The 25,274-nt window shown below is 49.6% G+C and overlaps 2 protein-coding genes across 4 annotated transcripts in view; both read right to left on the reverse strand.

The window, feature by feature from the left end:
• Positions 1-6,793: 6,793 nt before the first annotated feature.
• Positions 6,794-13,043, reverse strand: C2H10orf82 (chromosome 2 C10orf82 homolog). Its single transcript, XM_044236679.1, has 5 exons — positions 12,985-13,043; positions 10,609-10,827; positions 9,005-9,191; positions 8,398-8,498; positions 6,794-8,276 (listed from the first exon to the last, which is right to left on the reverse strand). The coding sequence occupies exons 1-5, from the start codon at positions 13,037-13,039 to the stop codon at positions 8,131-8,133; spliced, it is 708 nt and encodes a 235-aa protein (XP_044092614.1). The 5' UTR covers positions 13,040-13,043; the 3' UTR covers positions 6,794-8,130.
• A 2,908-nt stretch (positions 13,044-15,951) lies between these two features.
• HSPA12A (heat shock protein family A (Hsp70) member 12A) overlaps positions 15,952-25,274 on the reverse strand; it is a 149,924-nt gene continuing 140,601 nt past the window's right edge. For all 3 annotated transcript variants that reach the window (XM_044240601.1, XM_044240599.1, XM_044240600.1), the window contains 4 exons: positions 24,868-24,972; positions 23,737-23,995; positions 20,937-21,040; positions 15,952-20,029 (listed from right to left, as the gene is read on the reverse strand). In XM_044240601.1, the coding sequence (XP_044096536.1) occupies positions 19,392-20,029; positions 20,937-21,040; positions 23,737-23,995; positions 24,868-24,972 (1,106 nt within the window). In that variant the 3' untranslated portion in view covers positions 15,952-19,391. The remainder of the gene's footprint in view (positions 20,030-20,936; positions 21,041-23,736; positions 23,996-24,867; positions 24,973-25,274) is intronic.

Here is a 25,274-nt window from a genome sequence, read left to right on the forward strand (position 1 = left end):
TGAGCCCCGCATGGGGCTCCGCGCTCAGCACAGAGTCTGCTGTCCATCTCCCTCGGCTCCTCCAACTGTGCTCGCTCTCTCTCTCTGGAATGAATAAAATAAAATCTTTTTAAAATTTTTTTTAATTTAAAAAAATAAATGCTTGGGGCGCCTGGGTGGCTCAGTGGGTTAAGCCTCTGCCTTTGGCTCAGGTCATGATCTCAGAGTTCTGGGATCAAGCCCCACATCGGGCTCTCTGCACAGCAGGGAGCCTGCTTCCCTTCCTCTCTCTCTCTCTGCCTGCCTCTCTGCCTGCTTGTGATCTCTGTCTGTCAAATAAATAAGTAAAATCTTTTTAAAAAATTCTAAAAAAAATAAATGTTTGAGTTACCTTTGCCAGTAACGAGCAGAATATGAATGAAATTAACATGACATTTGTACCCATCACACTGTTTTTAGCAATAAAAAAGAAATGAAGGGTCCATATATATCAATATGGGTAGGTCAATACATCAATATGGGTAGATTCCCCCCAGGGCCCTGTTGGGGAGAAAAGCAAATGTTGGGAAGACACCATTTAGATACAGAAATTACCATTTATGTACATTATTATTGCCCAAGTACTGCTACCCACCGCATACACACTACAAAATACCAAAACATGGACATTCAGATTCCCTATTATTAACTTCCGTAATTATAATTACATAATTATTATTATTTATTTTTTGTTACAATAGGATGCACAGCCAATATGACAAAAACAATTCATCACTGCTAATTCCACACGGTGGTCAGAGAAGTGTTTGTCCATGCTATTTTTTGGAGTTTTAACTTTGTATCCAATTTTAAAAGAAAAAAGGGAAAGAGAGGTTTACAATATTTTGGAGTTCAGAAGCTGTGGCTGGTAGGAGGGGTTGCCGGTGAGAGATGACCAGGTGGTTTCTGGGTCCCCAAGATGGTTCCATGTCTGATTTGCATTCAACTCCTGATTTATCAGCCACTGTTCCTGAGACACACAGCAAGCGCCTCCCTCCTCTTTATCTTGGGAATTTACATCTGTCACATCAAAACCTTCCATCTTCAGCTTCTGACTGTCTTGCCACTCGTCCCCAGTGTCCTGTTGGTCACCTGTACCAAATGGCACTACCAATGAGGACAAAAGCCAGGACCCAGGCAACCACCTGCCAGAGCCAGCAGAGACCTCATTGGGAAAGACAGCTTTATTTCTTAGCGTTTACCTGCCCCTGCCACAAACCACGTAATTCCTGCAAAGATCTCACTGAATCAGGATTGAATGGTAACAAAAGTGTGATACAAAGCCCTCCATTAAGAACCAAGGCGTCTTCGTCCTGTCTTCTCAGCCTCCATGGGGGAAAAATAATGAATACTTTACAAAGCTATTTCATAACATGTTATGTTAAATGAACAACAAATTACTTTCTCTTTTACTAGCTTTTAATGCTAATAGTGCCATTTATTCCTGACCTTCAGATATATGAGATATTTTAAATGACAGCGTAAAAAGAGTTCTTGTTTGAAAATGCAAGCTACTTTAGACTGCATATTATTACTTATAAGTACAGCGTGTGACAGCATCGCGCATTTCAGCATCCCATTTATATCTAACTGGTATATATTTCAGTTGACATTTATTGTTCTCCTGCATATGTGTCAAATTTCTTAATGATGACTCTGACAAAGGCGTAGATCTTGGAATATATAAATTACATTGGCTACCATATAATCAGTGTTATCTATTAGAATGCTATTTGTGATAAATCATGTTCAAAATAAAAATTGAATTGATTTTTCTGTTATTTTAATATTGTGCCGCTCACAGCAAGCCCTTGATTGAATCTTAAATGCTTTAATGTTCTATTTTTGTTTCAGGCAGATCAGAAATGAGGTTTGCACTATCCGCAAAGCTAAAACAATTTGTAAAACAACAAAATCAAATTTCAAAAAGCATCTTTGTTTTCCAGCCACAGGAGTAAATTTGGCAATGCTATCATTACGGGGCACACAACTTAGCCACCAAAGCCTCACACACACATTTAATTTCTGTGCATCTATTTTCACCTAAATCAGATTTTAACTGTAATGCAGGGTATGAAAAGCCTCTGCCAGGTCTTTGTCTCTACCTTTTCTCTCGACCCATTGCAGGCTTCCTCCTGGCTAATCTGAGCTCCATATCATCTTGCCCTGGTTTGGGCGAAGTTCTGTGTCCTGGGAGCATGGCGGCTCTGTTTTCCAGAGCCCCCAAAGGGGTCTCTCTTAAGAGGGCACCTGCTTGACCCAAATTACTTATGAGATGCATCACTTGTGACTAGCCCCGGGCTAGCATCATCTCCTTGGTTTAACTCATTGTTTAGGGCAGGGACTGGCAAATGAGGGCCCATGGGCCACCTGTGTGTGTACGACCCTCCAGCTAAAAATGTTCACATTTTAAAAAAAATTTTTAATGAAAATCAAAAGGAGAATACTATTTCGTGATACATGAACATTATATGAACTTAACATTTCAGTGCCTATAAATAAACTCTGATGGGAACACAGCCACCCTTGCTCATTTACATATTGTCTATAGCTGCTTTCCTGCTAAGATGGCAGAACTGAGTATTTGCGAGGGAGACCAGATGGCCCAGAAGCCTAAAAATTTGACTATCTGGCCCTTTAGAGAGAAAGTCTTCAAACCTTGGTTTAGAAGGAAGGGCCTTAGTAATTTATGTCTTTATTGCCTTAGTAATTTATGTCTTTATTAAAAGGATTGTCACCTTCAGGGCAGGGGGCCGAGGGAGCATTCAAATAAAACATTGCATTCGCCACGATCAATTTCATAGAAAGCTTTATAGATGCATTGGCTAAAAGGTTCGCAACCTTTTATTAGATGTTAGATAAAAGTTTTTAGAAAAAATGAGGAAAAAAGGAGAACCAAGAAATAAAACAACCGCAACTTTCACAAAGCTGCAGTTGTGATCAACGTGTACACAAATTATAAAATAAGTCCTAAATGTCCTTATACAAATGGGTTGAAAAATAAGCAATCACCAAAACTGTGTTGAGTTTAAGCAAATGGGAGTGGCTTTGGTTCAAATGGCCTTAAGCCAGAGGTCTGTTAGCAGCTGCCAGTCACCCAGACCCAGACTATGGAAGGCAGGGGGTGCCTCAGCCAGATGGAGAAGCCTGGGGAGATTTGCTCTTGGTGTGACCTTCAGAACACATACCGGAAACGAGGGCTAAACGAGGGCTGGGTGTTTGGTCCCTTCAGGTCATGGTGTACCTGGTGGCCCTTCCTGATAGTACCCCAGACTAGCCAGGGAAGGTAGAGTATATGCTCTTAGCCTTTGGAGAATTCAAAAAATCTAGTTTAAATCCAGATACGAACACAGGCTTTTGTTGGGGACATATCAGCCTCTGGGGGAGGGGCTATTTTTGGAAGACCGATGGAAGCTGGTGTACCCCACCGTCTCCCCACCAAGCTCACCTCCATCAGCTGAGAAGAAGAGACTTGTAAGGAGAGGGCAGTTGGGGACTCTGCCTGCTGGGTCTTCCCATCTAATGATGGCTCCTACTGTAGAGCACTGCTTCTGGGCTGGGCACCAGGGGAAACTTTGGGTATTTGTTAGGGGAGAAGTCGGGGGTGACATGGGGGTAATTTGGTTGACGAACTCAGAGGCCCCTTGGGAAGAGCCAAGACCACAGCTCTGGAAACTCTTGGGGTGGGAGAGAGGCTGATGAGCAAGGCCTAGAGCAGGGCAAGGAGATGAGGCCCTCCAGGCTCTGGCCTTACTCAAACCTCTCAACTTTTGTTCCGGTGGTGGTGTTCCTTCCCACGGCCTTCAGCTCGGTCAAGGGCTGCCCGTGAGCCTTGTGCCAGCAAAATGTCAGGCCATGCCCTTCGTGTTCATGATGCATTTAATCCTCTCAAATCACCTCAAGAAGAAGGCATCATCATTACATCATCATAACAGGACACTGGGGCTCAGAGTGGGTGAGTTTTTCCCGCCAGATCACACAGCAGCCACATGGCACAAACAGGTGTGAGGCCTCCCAGAGCCCAGCCCTCGACATCCTGAACCCCATTATACCAACTCGCACTTCGTATACTTTCGGGTTTCTCATGAATCCTCTCGTCTCTTTTCTTTCTGAATTGACCCAGCAGCTCTTGGAGCAGTAGTTCATGTTGTGACAGTGGCCTCAGAGGATCACACGACGTGGGGTGACGTGGCGGGGACGTGGCGGGGACGTGGCAGCGGGGCATGAAGGTTACGTGTTTCGACTCTGACCTCAGACCTCCTGCCATTTACTGTCGGTGTGACCCTGAGCCAAGTGCCTCAGTTTATTCATTCATAAAATGAAAATGTTTAAAAAATACTAATTAAATAAGTTATTCCGGGGAAGGACTTAGGCCAGAGCCTGACACAAGCAAGCACATTAGCAGCTGCTGCTGGTTTTATTACTGGTCCATGATGCCCGAGCAGCCTCCCTCCCGGGGTAGAATCCCTGGGAGGAACGTCCAGTGGTAAAGAGCCTCCATTCGTGGGCAGGAGCCCGGGATTCTGAACCGCATTGTGTTAATAACTCACTACGAGGGACAGAATGCCAACCCATCCCCCACCCATGTCGGCTGCGTTCTTGGGTCCCTTTGCCCCAGGGGTAATTGACAATCCTTCTTGAGCAGGTGTGGACCGGATTTACCTGCCTAAGCTCCCTATTTCCATAACCAACAGGGCTCCTGAGTGAGCTGTTTTGTTATCTTCATTCCTTTTACAAAGTAGGCATTGGAGGATCAGAGAGGTTAAGGCAAGAATCCGGAGTCACACAGCCAGAAGAACCCAGAGTTGAGATCTGAACTCAGGGAGTCTCCCTCTTGGCCACAGGCTTCACAGCTGTACTGGAACGACGTTAAAGCCAAGATTAAGATCCTGGTTAGAGGCAGCCTGTCCCCCGTCTGTTGGGGTTGGGGGAGGGGCAGTCAGGACAGGCAACAGGACAGGCCCTCCCAACAGCTCACCTCCAGAGGATTCTGGCACAGGAAGATAAAGAAGCGACCACAGAAGAGCACTTTAATGCTGGGGAACCCAAAGGATCCCGACAAAAGGCCCTGTGGTCATCAGCAAACGCACAAACCCTCACTTCGGTTTCTTCACGTCTCCAGACCCAGGGACATTTGTCTTATCAGGTAACGGAATTGTTTTTAGTGGCAGGAATGAGCTCATTACGGATGCAGCTTGTGCTAATAATGATACCGTGCTCTGCAGAAATCACCTCTCTGCCTCCCCCGACACACGATGCTCCTGAAATTACATGCTAGGGAGCAGCAGCGAGGGGGAAGATTAAGGAAAAGAATTACAGTGAGGAACGGCGTCCACAAAAGGACTTGCAGATTTGCACACTGAACTTGGCATTCTTAATCATGAAGTTGTAGCCGAATTACATGCTATGATGGCCGTTATTCAATTGTTAACCTCTGACCTGGGTTGCTGTTTTTTGCTTTTGTTTTACAGTTCAAGCCAGTTTTCAAAGGCAATACCCACTGATTTAGTCGGTGACTTAAACACTGATGCCCAATAGGATCCCAAGATCAGGATGAGGGCTCCTTGCAAGGAATCATTTCAATCCTGGCACCCCTTAATTTCACGGGCAAAGAGCTCAAGAACCTTCAGTCCAGAGCCGTCATCTACAAACTGTGGGTTTGGGAGACGGGGCTGGGCAGAAACGGCTTCCACCTCCCTCATTTCCGGGGGGCCAGAGCTGTGACAGGCTGGCCCGCCCACCCCAGGCAGGGGACGCATCTATCTCCTGCTTTCATCATGGATGGAGGCAGGGGCAAGGGGCGGGGTGTCATTCTTCCAGGGTCTTAACAAAGTTGTAAAAAATATTAACTATATTCACGGAGGTTTGTTCCAGTCCTTTGAACAAGATGCCAGCTACCCTCTATTGACACGTATCTTTTCTCCTGTAAACATACAATCTCAAGAAAATTAAAATCTTTAAAATAAAGATTTTTTTTAAAATAACATTTTTGTCCTAATTGTGAAAACAATACATGTGGGCTGTAGAAAATTGGAAGGCACTCAAACAAAAAAATAAAAATAACTAACGATAAACCATCATCCAAATAATCACCACAAGCATTATGGGCTAGTGTCCTTCCCCCTCCCCCCACTGTTTTAAAAATGAAAAAATAGGATCAGTGTGTGTGTGTGTGTGTGTGTGTGTGCGCGCGTGTGCATGTGTACATGGGTTTATTGTTCTCGTACAGTTTTATGGCCTGTTTTTTGGCCGTTTTTCATGATCTATAAATATCTGCCCGTAACAGTAATCTTCTATCACATCATTGTTGGGTAGTGGGAGAGACGGTAATCCCAAATCCTGTGGGGTTTGGGCTGCTGTTCTGTTTTGTACGACAATCACCCTGGACATCCATCTTTGGCTGTTTCCCTGGATGAGAAATCGTGTCTGGGCCAGGCCCCTCTGGCTGGCGGGTGAACTATGCGGGCCTCCGCTCACAATAAACGTGTTTAAATGCAGAAAGCAAAATACGTGACACTACAAGGGAAACTAATTACATTGAAATAGGATCCAAGTATTAGGACACTTCTGTGAACCAACCACGTGCTTCTTTTTTTTTTTTTTTAAAAGATTTTATTTATTTATTTGACAGAGATCACAAGTAGGCAGAGAGGCAGGCAAAAAGAGAGGAAGGGAAGCAGGCTCCTGGCTGAGCAGAGAGCCCAATGCGGGGCTCAATCCCAGGACCCTGAGATCACGACCCGAGCCAAAGGCAGAGGCTTAATCCACTGAGCCACTCAGGTGCCCCCCAACCATGTGCTTCTTTAGGCACAGATTGAATAGCCGTATGTTAGAATGTCGATACAGTCGCTCTAATAACCACATCATTCTATAGTACGATCAAGACTAACATTTTGCGACGCTGTACGCAGCAAACGTCATGATACAGACGGATCTGTGGCTCAGGCCAACGGAACGGGATGCCTGTGGTTTGTTGCGTTAAGTAAAGGGAATGCTAAGTCACATTTGGGAGGTTCGTAAAAAACAGTTGAGAGGTGACTTTTTTCTCACCAAAGTCCTTTGTACTCATTAGAGTAAAAGATTTGGCATCTGATTTCTCTGCCCTGGGCAGGTCTCCCAGGAGCCGAGTGCTGTACTGTTTTGGCTCTGCCCGTTACTGAGCCTTTGGACGTCTGCGATGGTCTCGCTGCTCCACGAGCTGCACCTGACGTCTTCTGAGGGCCGCTGGATGCCTCAGCCTAGGACTTCTTTGGAAAGGGGCTCATTGCAGGTATAATGAGCTAAGCTTAGACACGCTCATCCTGGAAAAGGATGGGCCCTAATCCAGGGTGACTGGCATCCTTATAAGACGACAGCCATGTGAAGACACAGACACACAGAGGGGACGTCACAGGACCATAATGATAGAGATAGTAGTTACGTACCGAGGAAGGCCGAGGATTTCCAGCAAACCACCAGGAGGCGGAAAGAAAGAGGTAAGGAAGGAGTCTCCCTTGAGGTTTCCATATTAACACCTTGAATTTAGATTTCTGGCTTCCAGTACCATGAGGTAATACACTTCTGTTGTCTTATTGGCAATCCAGTGGGAGGTACCGTTACAGCAGGGCTGTGAAACAAATACATCTTGTGTCCGCCAGTCAGGGTCCCCTGAGGAGTGGGATTCTGAAACACCAGGGTTGGGTAGGCATACCATCAGGCCACCAGGTCAGGACCCAAGATGGCTGACAGGGACCGCTGGTTGGTTGGTGCGCTGGGCCAGGGCTTCCATAAGAGCCTGATCCAGGTGCACAATGTTACCTCAAGGTAAGGAAGAGATGAATCTCACCCCGGCTCTTCTCAAGGTCAACACAGCCTAGGAACCCCCAGCCCCCACAGAAACCTTCTGCATGCCGAGAAGTAGCTTCTTTATTCCGACACCGCAGTGAAATGTCTTTATCATTAATGACATGCTGTTGCCAAACAGACAGCGAGCCGGTGGCAGTTGAAAGGATTCTTAGGTTTTGAAATTTTCCTAGGGCCTGTTGGGTGTGGGGGAGGGGCTGGTTCTCACGCAAGAGTGATGAGTTTCTGAGTCCCCTGCTAAGTTCCCCTCTCCTCGGCAGGCTGGCTGCCTCAGCTTTCCGCATACTTTGCTGAGAACAGTGGCTCGAGGTAAATCTTCCCGCTGCACGACATATTTGTCCCTTGGGCACAGCCACATGTCACTGGAGGTCTGGGTTCCTCGGTCAGGGGTCTCCCGTGGGCAAGACAGCTGCCACCTGGAAGAGAAACCATCCTGACGAGTTGCAGGCCCAGGGCGCCGCTAAGCAGGAAGGCTACTGCAAACATCTCATCCCCTTTATAAAAGTAGCAGGAAAGAAAGAAAGAGCGCTCCCTTACCTGTGACAGAAAAATCCAGACAATTGGGCAGCGATCCTTCATGCTGCAAAACTTTTGGAGAAGGGGCGGAAGGAGGTTGGGTGGACCCCTTGCCATACATTCTAAAGGACAAAAGTCATAGACTTACTCCTCTTTTGAATAATAAAGAAAAGAAATACAATCTGCCCTGTGTGAGCACAGCAGCTTTCTTTCTAATCCTGACGGGGATTTATCCTAAACTTAAAGGATTATCGTATCTCCATTTTGCAGGAGCGAAAACTGAGGCCAAACAGCCCCCCTCTGCAGGGCCCTACCATGCCCCTCCTCAGGACTTAGGTTGCTGCCAGGACAGGTGGCCCGGTGGGTTTTTACTTCTGGTCTCTCCCTGCAACCAGCAAAGACCGCAAGCAGGCTTCAGGAGAATGCCGGGTGGGGCGGGGAGTGGAGGGTCTCTGCTTCCCGTGAAGGCCTTGCTATTACCAACGGCCCCTTCTGTACAACAAACCAAACAGAAAAGCAGCCGTAGAACTGGGGGGGGCTACAAACACCCTCTCAGCCCAGCCCCAGCTCTGGCCCTGGTCCTCGTCACCTGTGGCTGTGCCCCAAGCCAGCCCCACGCCGGACTCACTCCTCAAATGGCTTCAGGTGTGCCCTCCTGGCCTGCTCCATGATGCCCAGGAAGTCCCTGTAGCAGTTTCTGGCCATGACAGTGTACCGCGTGGCGCAGCCTAATTCGGTGACCCTGGCTCTCGGGAGGTAGCCAGCCCAGCCAGGGATCGGGGGCTCGTAGAGGGGTTTCTTGATGTTTTTGCATTCTGTAAGAAGATAGCAGCCTTCCTGAGGGCTTTGAGAAGCCACCCAGTGGCTGCTCCCCAGGTAGCCTGCACCCCTACAGTTACCCCGGTGAGCCCCTAGGCCTCTAGACGCCTTCAGAGCGGCTACCCCTGGTCGGTTGATTCTGTGAGCCAGGCCCCTGGATAGGGGCTTTCCAAGTACCCTTGGAGCTCCTTCTCTCACACACTGGGACAGGCTGACACCGTTATTGACTCCACCTTATGAACAGGACATGGAGGCCCTGCAGAGGTTAAAAGAGTCTTGGCCATGGTCACCCGGTAAGGAGGTGGTAGGACCAAGCTTCAAACCTGCACCTGAGTCTCGGGTTCTTTGTCTTCAACAGATCCTGCTCCTCATTCAGATTAATAAAAAAGCTTCACACATTGCCTCTTGGATAGTTTACAGAAAAGAAGCAGGAGAAGCATCCAGGTCAGAAGAAAGTACATCAGACTCAGCACCAGGAATCTGCCTTCAAGTCATGAACGACTCTGGCTGGCTGACCTGGCCCAATTCCCACTGGTGGGATCAAAGTTTCCTGTCTGCCTGCCTCCTCCCGTTGCGGTCAGAATAGAATTAGGCCACTGAGCTCCAGAATCAGAGCCAGAAGGCACTATGGGAAGCATCTAATCCATCCTTCCCTGCGCTGGAGGAAGGAACTACAGCCCAGAGAGGGGAGGCCATGTGCCATAGTTCACACAGCAAACAGTCACAGAGCTGGGCGAAATCTCAAACTCTTGGGCAGATATTCTTTGTTATGATTCGGAAAACTTTCAAGCACAACAAATGTGTGGTTAGCCGTCCCACAACTATAGTCCTAGTAATAAAGACAGTTCTGGAGTCCATTACTTTTCTTATAGGCCTTTAGACCTTAAGAATGGTCCAGGACAAATCATCGTGATTAGCCTTATAGAATCACGTCAGAAGTTGGTTTTGTCATTGTTATCAAGGTTGTTCTCCAGTGCCTGCCACAGCTGGATTCCAGCTGAGGACTGACCTCACTCAGACAAGGCCATTACCTCCGCAGCCTCACTTTCCCCATCTCTAAAATGGGAATAATTATGTTGACCTCATGAAATAATGGTGCCCAGCACAGGGAAAGCAACCCCAGAGCGTCCATCCTGAGAGAGCAGGTGCAGTCTGAGCGATCGTGGCCACATGCAGGGGGAAGGGGGTCTCCATTCACAGCACCCTCTGGCCTGACCAGGACCGGGTCGCTCTCTCTCCCCCAGGAGATGTTTCTTTCTCACTGGATGAATCTAAGCCTTTCTGTCTTGCACCACACCGCCTGGGGATTTGGAAGTGGGTTGGACTCCCTGTTCCCTGGGTCGGCCCAGTGGGCCTGCTGGGCCCTGCACTTGGGCCCCAGCAGAAGGGGACTGGTTTCCGGGGGGCTGGTACCCAGACTCAGGGGGTGATATTGCTGGTAATACTGGTGCAGCGCCCGCAGGACGGTCTCCTCGGAGCAGACGGGCTTCAGCCTCCGGGCAGTGGCTACTGAGCAGCGAAATTCCTCCATCTGGTTTTTATAGCGCTGTGTGATCTCCTGGAAGATCTTCAGACAGTGGGCCATGCTGTCCTTGCTGGTGGCCTGCTGGCAGCTGAGGTAGGGCACGAAGCCTGCAAGAGCCAAAGAATAGGAGCCTTCAGCGAGGCCGTCGGAAGCATCTGTAGGTTGAGAGTCCCAGCCCGCTCTGTGGCATTTCCTCCCTGGGCGGACAGCACGGCCTTTCCCCAAAGGCCATTAATACAAGCAGTGCTGTTGTCTGCACCGCACTGGGCCCTCCCAAGGCCACACACAGACAAAAAATGACCTTGGAGCTGGGGAGGGAAGGCCCATTTCAACAAAGACGATGACAGTAATATTCTTTGATAGCAAAGCCCCTGATGTCAGTCTGAACCACAAATGGGGAAAGCATTTAATGGGCCAAAATGATAGTCTGAGGAGTAATTGAAATTATTCATCTTTTTTAGAGAGAAAGCTTATTTTCCTTGACACTTCCCAAATGCAATTTGGGATCCTTTTTCTTTTTTTGTCGGACCATCAGGAGATTGCGGGGCTTATTAAAAGCTGAGACCTATTACACAAAAAAAGGTAAATTCATTATCTGTGGGGCCCAGCCCCTAGAACAATTTTTTACCACTTCCCACAAAATAACATATAATCACTACAATTAGTATGGGTAAAACACAAGTATTTATTTAAACTGGAGGCTGAATCCCAGGGCCTACACCATTGTCACAATAAAACTAGTTTTTCAAAGCACAAAAGAAAAACTGGTTAAGAACTTGGTTTTCAATGGGCAAATAAATAAATAAATAAATACCTCTCACTCATTACTGAAGCCCCACATTTCGCCCGTGTCCCGCAAGAAAACTTGATTTCAGAGTCAAGAGTAGCAACCCTGCCTCCCACATCCTGCGAGAAGCCACTTCTGGAAAAATCTGATTATGAGGCTGTTCCGAAGCCCTCTACCCACCGGAGAGGCTCCTCAACCCTGGGGCAATTAAAAGATACCCTAGTGTTGTTGGGGGAGATCGTAGAAACCGAGGGGTCCTGGTGCCGGGATAGATTTTACGTAATTGTATATATGTACACACAGAGGAATTCAAGCTATCTTCCCAGAATCTTACTAAGGGACAGGACAATCTTAGGAGATACCTATCATTACCCTGTGTAGAGGGCTGAAATTGTGTCTCCTGAATAGATATGTCCCAGTCCTAACCGATGGGTCCCATGAAGGTGACCTTATCTGGAAATAGGGTCTTTAAGGATTTGGGAATGAGATTATCCTTGTCTGGGGAAGGGCCCTAAATCCAGCTGACTCTGTCTCGGTCCCCTATCTAGTGTGGCCAGCTGGCTGGGCCAGGACAGGCACTTGTGCTTTTTAGGACACTTGTTGAAAATACTCTGTTATGTAAGAGGAGAGAGAGGGGGATCTGAGGAAGAGACACAGAGGTGCAGGGCAGAAGGCACGAGAAGAGCTGTGGGAAGACCAGGGGGTGGCGGGGGCAGAGACTGGGGCCATGCTGCCGTAAGTCACAGAACAGTCGAGGCCATGAGAAACGGGAAGAGACAAGGAAGGACCCTCCTCTAGAGGCTTCGGAGAGAGCATGGCCCTAGCGACACCTGATTTCAGACTGCTTGCCTCCAGCCCTGGGAGAGGATAACCATCTTTTGTATTAAACGGCAGGCCTAAGAAACTAATACACCCATTTAATAGACATTTTTACTTACTGCAGAAAGTAAGTTCTCAGTAACCCAGAAGCCTGAGGACAAGAGCCTTTAGGTAGTGACCGACTATCCCTGTTTGTCAAGGACTTAGGGGTTTCCTGGGACTGAGGACTGTCAGTGCTAGAACCAGAGCCATTCCAGACAAATCATTCGGATCATTCTCCCTCTAGGGGACCCAGGAAGGAATGGGACCCTAAGAACAGTCCTAGTGCAAAACCTGAGAAAGCTCACCTTGGGAAAAAGGACCTTATCCATTGCATCTATCCCTTATCTTGGCCCGAAGGCACTGATACCCATTAAGTGTTTCCCACAGGCCCAGCCACACCCTGCAAGACCTGGCCTGAGTTCGATCTCTCCATTAGTTTGAACTCACTTATCAGCCATCTTCAGCAAGGGAGGTTTTCAACAAGTATCTTAAAAAGCTAAAGTGCCCGTACTGGCCCAGCCAGTCAGAAGGACACAGACAGTGGACCAGGGCAGGGACGGCAAGCAGGACCGTGGCTCCCCTGCCAGGCGCATCCACGTGGCACATCTCTACTTACCACTGTAGCCTGGTGTGATTGGCAGATGTCTCATGAAGGTCCTGGAAGACTCCATGATCCCACTCGCTGTTAATGAAGGGAAGAGGGAATGAGATGATCTCATCCAGTGTCCCTGCCTCGGAACTCACTGTGTGTGTGGCCGGAGCCCTTGGGAGCAGAATGACCCTGCCCGGGGGCGCTGGGACAGAGAGGCAGCGCCGTCCTCTTAACGCAGAACCGGCAGGGGCAGTTGGTGTCAGTTATGAAAACAACAGGCGTGCCCCTATTACATGAGTTTACATACATATGGTCTGATCACCATCCACAAGCGTCTCCCTTCCTGGGACCTCCTCTATCCAGCCAACCCTCCAGCCAGCGGGCCGGCCAGCCATGGGGAACCATACACACACTGTGGCCAACAATGGCGATGCGGTTAGGAACATAAAGATGAGCGGGACCCAGAAGCCCCCCCTGTGAACCCCTGAACCTCAGAAGAGGGAAGAGATGAAAACTCCCGCTCCCAGAGCCTTTCTCCCTCCGGGGGGAAAAGGTCGCAAGCAATGGGGATGTCTGCTGCCCCTCCCCGCCACCACGCCCCTCAGGACAGTGGGCAGTGTCCAGAGACATTTGGGGCTATCACAATTGGGGGATGGGGCGCTACTAGTACCTAGTGACTTAAGAGGCCAAGGATGCTGTTAAACATCCTACAGGACACTGGGCAGCCCCACAAGAAAGAATTAGAATAAACTCTGGCTGGAAGTGCTCAGAGGTCCCTAATAGCTGGCGTGGAGTCCAAGATGGGTGAGCAGAGTGTGGGGGGGTGACCACCTGGCATCGGTTTATGGGGCAGTAGCCACCTCCCCGTTCCAGGATGGCTTCTGGTCCCAGCAAAGGGCCAGGTCCTGCCCCTGGGCTTCCACTGATGCTGTCCAATGCCAGGTCTCCCAGCCGATTTACCTCTCCGAAGTGGGGTCTTCGCAGCCAGAATGGGTGGTCTCAGGGGTGGAGGGGAGGGGGACGGTCTGTGTTTGGTCAGCAGTGGTGGGAATTTTAAACACGCTCAGACACTTACAGGACACTTGCTAGGACACCGCTGACAGGGGCCTGCACTCCTGTAAAACCCTCGCTGCCCTAGGATTAGTTCCCGATTCTGTCTCCCACTTATAGATGAGGGGGAAAAGGCACGGGGAGGCTAAGCAACTTATTTGAGGGCTCTCCCATCCAAGGACCTATGAACAGACGCAGGACATCCATATTCTGAGGGCAGGGCTATGTTATCCGAAGGCGTGGCCCTGGCGAGGGGGCTGAGTCCAGTGAGGGTGGGTGGCAGCCCGGGCAGCTCCCTGGAGGAGGTGGAATCGGAGAGGAAGAGCGTGGACAGGACGTGTGCTGGGGGTGGGGGCCCTGAGGGGTCGGTAAGCTCCGTCACAGCTCCCGGCCCCCTCCTGCCTCCTGTCCCGGGGCAGCCGCACTCCCGCGTCCTCACCTGGACGAGCCCAGATCGCTGCCAGCCAGGCCTCCTGCCCTCCAGGCCGACACTGTCCGCCCGCGCTCCTGGCCTTTGTGCGCTCACCAGCCCCACCCCACCCCGGGGGAGGGGGAGGAAGGGGAAAGGAGGGGCCGGACCCTCCCTGCTACCCCTCGCCCTCGCGAGCCCGCCCAAACAGGACGCGAGCTCCCCCCACCCCACCCCCACCCGCCGGCCTGGGGCTTGGGTCAACCAGAGTGGATAGGGGGCCCTTCCCCCGCCCCACCCCGCCGCGCTCCCAGCTCAGCATCAGCCCCCGGGCGTGAAGTTCAGGGGTTTCCCAACAGATACTTGGCCTCTGAAGTTGTTCTCCTATCTGATTCTTGGTACCTGGTCTCCCCGCGCTGGGCCCCTCTGGGTTTTGGAACTGGAGGGAGAGCTACGGGAGAGGATCTAGGTCACAGCTGCCTTTTCTGCTGTTGACCAACACTAGCGCGGCCTGGCACGGGGCGGGAGGTAAGAGGGTTGGCACCCCGCCTTCCTCTCGGGAGTCAGAGCAGCGGAGAGGGGTTGTAAGGGGGCAGCAAGCAGCCTGGGAGGGAAGGAGAGGCCTGTGTGGGTGGGGACTTCCCATCACACTCCTCCCCCTAAATCCTCTGTCTTCAGAGGGGAGGAACAGGGAGGGGGACAGAAAAGGGGCAATGCACCAAAATGAAGAGGGCGGGGCCAGGGAAGTGGAGCCATCCTGCTTTCTGATCATCCGCATTTTGGGGGAGCTAAAAGGTGCCTGAGCTTTCATCTCACTGGATTGAAGCCAGGATGCCCACCTGCGACCCAGACAGCGAGAATGAGGGCCTTTCCAGACAGCTAGTACCAGGGGGGCCCTGTGCCTACAACTGACCCCTGATCGCCCAAGAGCACTACCTTCCAACAGATGTTTGTTTCCCTGCCCCCCCCACCATGCCCCACACCTACTTCCTGGGAGTTGAACCTCAGATGAAGGCTGGGGGAGCTGCCCACTTAGGAAGGAACCATTTGAACCCCCGTTGGTGTCCTCAGGACTCCACCACAGACTCTCTGGGAGCTTCTAAAGCCAGCTCTGGAGGATGACCCAGACACAGAGCCTGGAGTAAACTCAAGGCTCTAGTTGACAGCCTGTCTGGCATGCCTGCTAGGATGGGAGGGCTAAGCCCCATCTGCTTTGTTTTCAACCATCTGCATTTGGGTGTGGTACCCTTGGTCACCAGCTCCTCTGCCTTCTGTCTGCCTAGCCCACTTTCTGTAGCTCAGAGGGGAAAGGGGCTCATGAACATGGATGAAGCCTTGGTTCCCAGCAAAGGACCCAGTCTTGTTGGAATGAAAGTTAATTTTAAAAGCTTGCAACATTTAAGAAAAGACCTGAAAATCAGTCTCCATCTGAGTGAGACGGGGAGGAGGGGGAAGTCAGAGATGATACATCCATGATTCCATTCACGAATTCATATGCAGAAAAAAAAAAAAAAACTGGGGGCCACACGAGATCCAGAGTTTTGCTTTATTAGACATCTGTGAAGACAGAGCTTGCAGTACAATCTCGTCACGTCATGAACAGTTGCAAAGTTCCGTGGAGAGTGAATTCATCTTGCAGTGAACAAGACCCCAATGGCTGATATTTTAGAATAAAGTTCCATGTTCCAAGCAGATGAGAGGTGTGACATAGTGGACAACTTTTATACGAGTCATCCACTTAGTCATTTCTCAGCATAAATACGCAGCTTACAGCTACTTCAACTCTACAATGTGAAATTCGATCTTCGACTAATAGTGCACTCCTGTTTATATGGACGCATGCGACTCTTTGCCACCCTGGCAATTAACCAGACCTAGACTCTAAAAGCTAAACTTGATCTAAATAACATCCTAGGGGGCGGGCAGGCTCTGCAATCTGGACTCAAGCTTAGTCCAGACTCAATCTGGACTCAATCTCCGACTCTGGGCGAGTGCCTGTGTGTCGTCTTCTCTTTCCTATCTTGTCTGTGACTTGTCTGGCATTCAGCATTTACTACTGCCTGCTGTGTACAGAGGGCATTTAGAAAGGCAATCCTTCCAAAGTTCTGCTGCGAAAACACGAACCTCAGATAATATGTCAAGGACTGCTGAGAAATGGTCAAGACCACAGGCCTTTTAGGAACTTTCTAAGATCAGAAAATGCGTCCGCGTGTATTTATCCAGTGTTCTCATTCTAGAATATTTCCGTGGGCAGGAAGAAGAGGAGGGATGGATTTCGGGAGTCCCTTTAAGAAGACTGACTATCGGGGCTGCATTTCTGGGGCCAGAACAAAGTGCAGTGAAGTTATCACCCCCTCCAACACCTGCTTGCCATGTGCAGAATTCAACCAACTCGCTAAAGAGAAATTAGACAAAGAGATATCCTCAGTGCAAGGTGGGAAAGGTCTTACATTAGCCAAAAAAAAAAAAAGACTTCACTAAATTACTTATACGTACACTTAATTGAGTGGAACGTCTGGATTTGTGCACCTCTCCATCCCGTCCTCGAACCCTGTTGGACTGACGGCCCTGCACATGGAGACCACACCGGACCGTCAGAGCAACTGCTCTGCCCCATGAGAAGAAGTTGACCCCTCTGCAGGGATGCACAGAGTTTTCATATATTGTCCTGCACAGTCACGTGGCGCATAGGACCAGCATGCTCAGCTTTCAAAGACTGGAGGGGAAAATCAATACATGATTATGCTCCTTTCAATATAAACTGTGAGCCTTTGGGAAGGATGTGAGGGAAGCAAGGTCTGACGAAGCTGTTGATCCCGCTGGTGTCCCCCTTTTCTTTTTCCAGAGTATTCGGAGCCTCGGCACCTCTGACTCTGGCTCGGTCCCGCATACATAGTCCATAAGCTTAGTATCAGGTGCAAATCGGTAAGTAAGTGCAATTAAAAAAATGAAGCCATGGGAAAAGAAAGGCAGCAATGTCATCAACAAAATTCAAAGAGCATTTCTCCCTTTTTTTTTTTTTAACAAGAAAAGCACATTGTAGAAATAAAGATTCTGTACAATATTCTAATATCATATGTACATAAAATTATATTACTTATAACTAACTTGAGAAGTCTTATTTGCCAGAGTATGGCTGGCAACACTAAAGAAAGACCCAGAACATTTAGCTTTTGAAGCAGAGCAGGCAGCAAGAGAACCCCAGCAAACACACCTGTGTGCCCAGACGTGCAATCCCCGCTACGGAGTGAAAGGACGGGACTAGCATCCTCTAGGTCAGTGGCTTGTTCATGTTTCACATTCTAGCAGGGAATTCTGCAGCAGGCGGTGTGGAAAGGCAAGTTCAAATGAAACTGGAAATGCTATTTGGAATCTGCTTACCGGCCATGGTAATGGATTTGCGAATCCAGCTTGCCTTCCAAGCCAGCGCCTTAGGTATCCTCCCTCCCTTCATTATGCATGCCTCCAGGGATTTCAAATCGCGGAGTGAGCTCCCGCAGACACACCAGCTGGTTCCCCAGCTCGTTCTTAGGGTCCCTTCCAACCTTCCTCCTTCACAGGCCCAGGCGTGAGGGTGAAAAGAACCACCCCCAAGCCACGTGGAGCCCCAACCCCACTCACAAAGGGCAGGGCACGGATCCCCCGCTCTTCACTTGGAAATCCTCTCCCCAAGGGGGGAGACTGCAGGCGCTGGTGTCCGCTTCGGCTTCCAACAAAACCTCAAGTTAGGCGTTCTCAGATTCCCATGGACCCACGGTCCTCTGTGGTGTCTACTAAACATGCAAATCCTGCCCCCCCGCCCAGCTCCCCAAGACTTGACTTCAATTTGTAAAAGGAATAGGATCCAGAAACCTGCTTTTAAGAGGCACTCAGGCAGTTCTCACGAGGGGGGCCCACAGATCAGCTTTGGAAAGACCTGGCTGAATTTATCATGTATAGACTATGAATTCCTTTTAGTTAAGCTTTAAAAAAATGAAGATTTTAGATGGACCTTTCATAGTACAGACTCTCTACCCATGTATCACCAGTGTATTCTTTTTGAAATGTGGTACTGTAGGGCTAAAACTCCTTGGGAGATGAGGGTGAGGGGGGACGTAATTTAAAATATGGACCCTTGTCAAGGTGAGGGGCTGTTGCAGATTCCTGGGCTGGGGGATGGGAACAAGGCAAACTGCACGCCCATTTCTCCCCCACACAGAAGCCTCCCAGGATGTCTTGAATTACTTATGGATTCAGAAATCAGGATCCAGCATCGGGGAACGATGCCACAGCAGATGATCTGGGATAAATCAGCAGCACCTAAATACCTTTTCCCTCCAAGCAAGCGTTCCCCTGCCGAAAAGGGAAGGCGTCAACTCTCCCACTCACTCGAATCCTCGTAGATGAGCTCAGGCGATATTGAACTCCTCCCTGAACCTATTCAGAATGGAAATTATGAGAATCTAAAATAGTGCCCAGCGTGGGCAGGCCTCTGCCGCCGGGTGAGCAGGCTCCCAGCTCCCACTAAATCCTCGCTTTCCATCACGGGAGGACAAAAAGAAATGAACTGCAGATGGACAGCATTTTATACTGACTGCCATCCAAAAAACGTAGAAAGTCTCAAATAGACGAGGGCACCCTAACAGAGATCCGTTCAAAGCAAGCTGAGTGACTGCTACAGAAACGGGCCGAACCCCTGCGTCGGGCGGCTGTTTCACCACTGGGTACGTGTGGAAACCAGCTGCTCCTCCAGGATCCTCAGAATTCTTATTCCCAAACCTCAAGCTCCATTTCCGACAGCTTTTTCTGACTCCAGTGTGCCCTCAAAAATCCCTAATCATTTTTTAGCCCTCGTGGTTCCCATCTTCCCTGCTGAAATTCAGGTGGGCAATGCTGAGGGTCAAGGACAGAGAAAGAACAGTCAGGGTTGAGGTCAGCGGATGCAGGGGAACGGAGTCCCAGGGAGGGCAGGCAGCGGGGTGGGGCGGACCTGTTAGTAATTTAAGAAGTCAATCCCAACCTTGACGCTCTTCGAGGTGGCTATATCCACGGCCGTGGCCTTGATCTCTGTGTCCCCGAACTGCATGAGGGTCTGGATCTCCCTCCGGGCGGGCACGGCGGCGCCGCTGGTCCCCGTGAGATCCAGGCGGAGGGTGCCGCACTTCTTCACCCCCGGGTCGGTGATGAAGCTCACGTCGTCGTGCTCGGAGCTATAGATGTTGATGACGATGACCAGCTGCGAGGGCTTGGCCGGGGTGTAGCTCCGCTTGACCAGCTCCCCCAGGGCCACCGACTGGTCGGCGGAGATGAACTTATCGAAGACGTCGGTGCACCAGCGAGTGCCGTCCTTCACCAGCAGCTTCTCGGGCGGGTGCTTGCCCTCCACGTAGCGGTTCAGCACGCCCACCCCGTAGGTGAGTGGCGACCGGCGCACCTTGATGACGGCGGGGTCCAGGCCAAAGAGGACGGCGCCCTTGAGGATGGTGAGGCCCACGTCCTGGGGGATGATGATGCGGCACTTGTCGCCGAAGGCGGCCTGCACCGCCTGCTGCAGGAGGGGCGCCTCGGCAAAGCCTCCCACCAGGAAGAGGAACTTGACCGTGGACACCTCTGGCTTCTGAAACAGGTCCCCTGAGAACGAAGAGGAAGGGACAATGTTCTGGCACCCAAAGCCAGCTGGCTAGGGGGACTGGTGGCCCCAAGAATGGGGTGGAAATAGACCAACCCCCTTGGGCCCCCCGGGGGACAGATATGGCTGAGCTGGTGGGGCCGAAGCTTTGTAGAGCTGGTCTGGGGTTTGCACACCACGACGCTCAGGAATAACGATCAAAGCTGCTGATAAGTAGAAACTCATTTTTATGATGAGATGGTGACGGTTTTTATAGGCATCGATGAAGACTCCCAACATTCTCCCCGCCTGGGGTCCTCTGAAGGCAGTCATGGAAGGGTGTTCTAAAAACTGTCCTTTGGTTTTCAAAGGGGTTCTGATTTGGTAGGCATGGGGTAGGAAGTGGAGGAGGGGCTGGGATATTAAAAAAGGTCCCCCAGTGAGTCTCCTGCATGTCCCCAAGAGAGGGCCATGGAGGTAGAACAGTAACCACACGGCCAGAATGTTTGCCCCCTTGCGGGAGACCTTTCCATGGCCCACATGACTGGTCCTCCTCCCCAGCAAAGATTACAGATCCTAAGGCATCCCGACCAAGCAAAGACAATCCATACCCTAGGCCCTGTCACTCCAGGAGAATAATGCTGCTGAGCTCCCAGCACCCTGACTTTTGAAGTCAAACTCAAGGCCAAGGTGAAGACAGGCTCTGGGCTGCTTTATAGTACCTGCGGAGAAGCATCTGGAAAGCCTGTATCCAGGCTCCCACACACAGACCCAGGCCCCGTCTGCTCCTGCCCAGGCCCCAACCTGTGCCTCCCAGTCCCAGACCCCCTGCCAACCTGACTTCACACACACTAGCAAGTGATGCTAAGAAAGTCCGTCCCCCTTCCTGGCTCTGCCCCACTGAGTGGCCGAGCACTGGCTGATACTTACGGAGATGTTCAATGATGCTGTCAATGGTTGGCTTAAAAAGAGCATTCATGGCATCTGGACTCATCCTCAGCATCCCTTGTGAGGACCACTTCACAAAATCCACACTGCGGGGGTGTGGCACAGACAGAAATAAGCAGTGAGTACGTGAATGATACCCAGTCTAGGCGCACAGAGATGGGCCCTGTCAGAAGAGCTGTCACACTAGAGGGAGCAGAAAGGCTCCAAAGTCCCCGGAAATATCCTCAACTGCCAGAACCTGGACCCTTAGGTGCACAAAAGCTAAGACTCAGCCTCTTCCGTGTCTCTCTGCTTCGTGCCGTGGCCAACCTTCCCTTGGGGTGGTGGAAGCCAAAGTCCAGTGCAAAAGATAGGGAAAGAATGAAAGGGGTCTTTCTCATTTGAATGATCACATGTTTTAATCGAGCAATAGTTCGATTCGAGTCCATTAAAGGCTCACGGGGTGCATCTACTGTGCTGCATGAGGCCACGAGCCTGGGGGCTCAGGTGCGTCCCCTTCAGCCCCGCAGGCACCTGTCCCATGATAGTGATGAGCCCAAGCCTACGGGGATGCCCCCTTCTCCGTCAAAGGCACAGAACATCCAAAGCAATGCCATGGAACAGAAAGAGCACTGGACTGGGAGTCAGGATCGCTGGGCTCCAGGACGGCCTCCGCCAGCCAGAGGTTATGGGACTTTTGGGGCAAGTTGGGTTACCTTTTCTCTGAGCCCTAGTCTCTGGTCTGGAAATCAAGGATAATACAACTTGTCTTACCCCCCTCACAGGGGTTGTTGTGAAGATGAAGTTCAATGCCACGTCTGTGAAAACACTTTGGAAACTCTCTGGCACTAAAGGAATGCCAGAGACTGTTTGTTACAGCACGTACCAGCCCTTTCTCAAGTTCAAAGAGGCCAAGAGAATGGGGTCTCTGTCCGTAAAGCAAAGCATGCATCAGCTGCTTCCTAGCATCACAGTTGAGATGCAGCCGGGCTCCCTGACCAGGCAGCCTTCCTGTGGCCTCGGCCGCAGCCAGTGGCTGGTTGTGGCCAGTCTTCCCCGAAGGAGAGCTGACAGGCCCTAGCACTGTGGGAGCAGACTTGAGATTCGACTTGGAGAATTCCCCTCTGTGGGGGTGGCTGGTGGACAGAGAGAACATGAGCCTAGTATGAGTCTGGCCAGGACCCTGCTCCAAGGGCAAGAAGACCTAAAATCATATCTGCTTTGTTTCCTTTAAACAGAACCCAGGCTTCTTACAGAAATGGCCGATTGCTGGTCTGGGATGCGGAATATACAAGATGAGCCAGGAGCGTCTTTTCTAACCGGAAGTCCAACCAGAAGACCAGAAGACCGACACATTGAATCAACGGGACACAGAAGCCAACTTGAAGGGCTCCTACTGGCCAAGATGGGGCATTCTGACTATCAATCAGGATAAAACCGCCATAGTTTCACATACATCAACTATGCCTAAATCCATGAAATCTTAACGCTACTCCCCTTGTGTCCCCACATACGAAAGAAAATGCATTGGTCACTCAGGAGAATGCTAGGAAATCAACCCAGTATTTTTTAACAAAAAATTTATAAATGAAAGGAAAGAAGCAAGCCTATATCCTGTCTTTCCTATGTGAAAGTGCGGGCAAGCAAAACCACTGAGCAAACTTGAGTCTGACCAGATCTCCAGCTCAATCTGCCAATTTGTTAAAAAAAATAATAATAATAATAAAAATTAAAAAAAAAAAATACCAGGAGGCCAAACATGTTACGTGGGTATGCACTGAGCAAAAACCCCAGACTGGAGGAAATGCTATGGGACAATCAACTTTATCACCTAATAAACTATCAGGAAAAAACAAGAGGGGGAACCTCCATATTAAAGGGGGTGAAGGGCATATCAAAGAATTGCTATGTATAGCCATCTTTTGGATATTAATGCAAACTGAAGAAAATTAGAAGACAATGGGAGAAATTTTAATGTTAACTGGGTATTTGAGGATATAGAAGAATGGCTTGTTTTAAGTGTGATCATGATAATAGTGTCAGGGCTATGATTTTAACATTACCTCCCTTAGAGATACGTTCCGACATATTTATGGGTTAGATGATGATCAGATTTGCTTTAAAATGCATACACAAGGATTTAGGTTGGCTGGAAACTGACAGCTGTTGAAGCTGAATCATGAAGGTTCATTTTGCACAAGAAATGTTTGAAATTTTTCACTCTAAAAAGACTTTGAGAAACTTACAATTTTTGTCTATTAATTTTGTAATTCAGCTTTAAAACAGCTTCCAAATGTTCATTTTGCAACAAGCTGAACGACAAACACTTGCCTGCAGCCAAGGGACTCAGAGTAACAGGAAACCCGGAATCCCACGGGATTCGTTCAACAAAAATTTACGGAGAACCTGCTATGTCTGGTTCAGATTCTGGTGCAGATACTGGGGATACAGCAGGGACCCAAACCCACAAAATTCCCTGCTTTCACAAAACTTAATTATTAGTACCTAATAAAAGCTAACACATACACACAGTACTTTCCAGGTCCCAGGCATTGTGCTAAGTGCCTACGGTATGAATTCACTTCATCCTCATGACAACCCTTTGAGGTAATAAGTGGAACCATCATCTCCGTTTTCCAGAGGCAAAACTTAAGAACAGAGAAGTTGAGTCACTTGCCCTAGGTCAAACAGCTTCTCTGTAGGACTGGAAGGCAGAGTCTACACCCCCTCATCCCGCTTCTTCCCTCCCATCAACACCACCCACCCTCTAGAATGGCTTAAGCCATTGGTGAGTCCAACTCACTTGCTCTTCCTCAAGGCGTGCTCCACGCTGTGCCCTCGGAACTTCTTGTAGTAGTCGATGAAGGAGAAGGGCAGGGTGATGTTTAGTGGGTTAGTTCGGTCTGGGGCAGCTGCCCTTTTACGAGACTCAAATGCAATCATTAGGTCAACCCAGGCCGCCGGACGCTTGATTTTGAATTGTTCGATAAAATCCTCTCCGAATATTTTACACAGAAGTTTTTCAAATTCATAATCTACTCCTAAGGATCCATAGGGTCCACCTGGGTCAGGAACAAAAGGAGAGCCCCCCATGTTAGAAACTACCAGACTGAATCCAAACTCTGGGCAACTGCGTACCCTGTGTTCTTCTCGGAAACTCCAAGTAGTGCGACGTAGACCCAGTTCGCCAACAGACTGCAGCTCTGGATTTTTACTTCTGGTTTAAAACCCTTGGGTTCTTCTCCTACCAGGTGGAGAAACTTTTTCCTACAGAATTACCTGTCAACAAGCTGTTCAAAAGCCATTACATCTTATTTTATTTTTAAAGATTTTATTTTTAAGTCATCTCTATACCCAACATGGGTTGAACCCCAAGCTGGAGAGTCACATGCTCTACCGACCGAGCCAGTCGGGAGCCCCATAATACCACTTCATGTTAAATAAAATGGATACATACAACTAAGTAGGAGCATCACAGTATTACCGCCCAAGAAATCTAAGGACAAGGCCGGAAAATCAGTAGGCCCACCTAGATCCCCGGATCTGTTAATGACTCATCCTCCCACCCCTCCACTGAGGGAGAGAGCCAGTGACTTGCTTTGGCAACTTTGATCCAAGATCAGGTATCCCGAGACCTCCCTAGAAAGCTTAATTATAGCTTGAAATCACAGGTGACAATCAGGGGACCATCAGATCCTTCTAGAACTTTCAGAAAAAAAACTCCCGTGTCTAGGACTTTTATGCCAAAACCCAAGTTATGGTGGTTTGTGTTTTAGAGAACATTTAACTGCGTTTTGCTCCTCAGTTCCACACAGGAACCCTCTCGGGCCTAGAACCCCACGTGCCGGGAGCAAACCAAGAGAAGGAAGTACCGAGAGAAATCTGACATGAGAGAATTGTCGGGAATGAGAAAGTCAGCCATGCCGGGGCTCACCTGTTGCTTTATACAGTTCTTTCAGGTGTCCCTCCGGTAACCGTATCTGATGGACGGTCAGGTCTACGGTGCCCCCGCCACTGTCCACGACCACATACTTGTCGCCTGGGACAAAGACAGCCATCCTTTACACAGACCGCTTGTCAGCCCCATCTTGGTATCCCCAGCCCAACACCCATCAACACTTCTCAGGAGCGCGACGGTTTTGCGCGGTAGCTGCACAGCAAAGTTGCCTGTGACTGAAGAGGATGCAGTGGTGTCTGCCCAGGAGTGCCGGCTACCAGGGTTGATAAAGAACCTGGATGAGGGGATCTTTAAGACAGAAGCATTCCTGCCACATGCCGCTGCATCCCTGGCATGTACAAGCAGACAACTCCCTGCCAAGGTTATAACGCCGTAAAATGACC

The sequence above is a fragment of the Neovison vison genome, chromosome 2, assembly GCF_020171115.1.
Source record: "Neovison vison isolate M4711 chromosome 2, ASM_NN_V1, whole genome shotgun sequence".
Lineage (NCBI taxonomy): Eukaryota > Metazoa > Chordata > Mammalia > Carnivora > Mustelidae > Neogale > Neogale vison.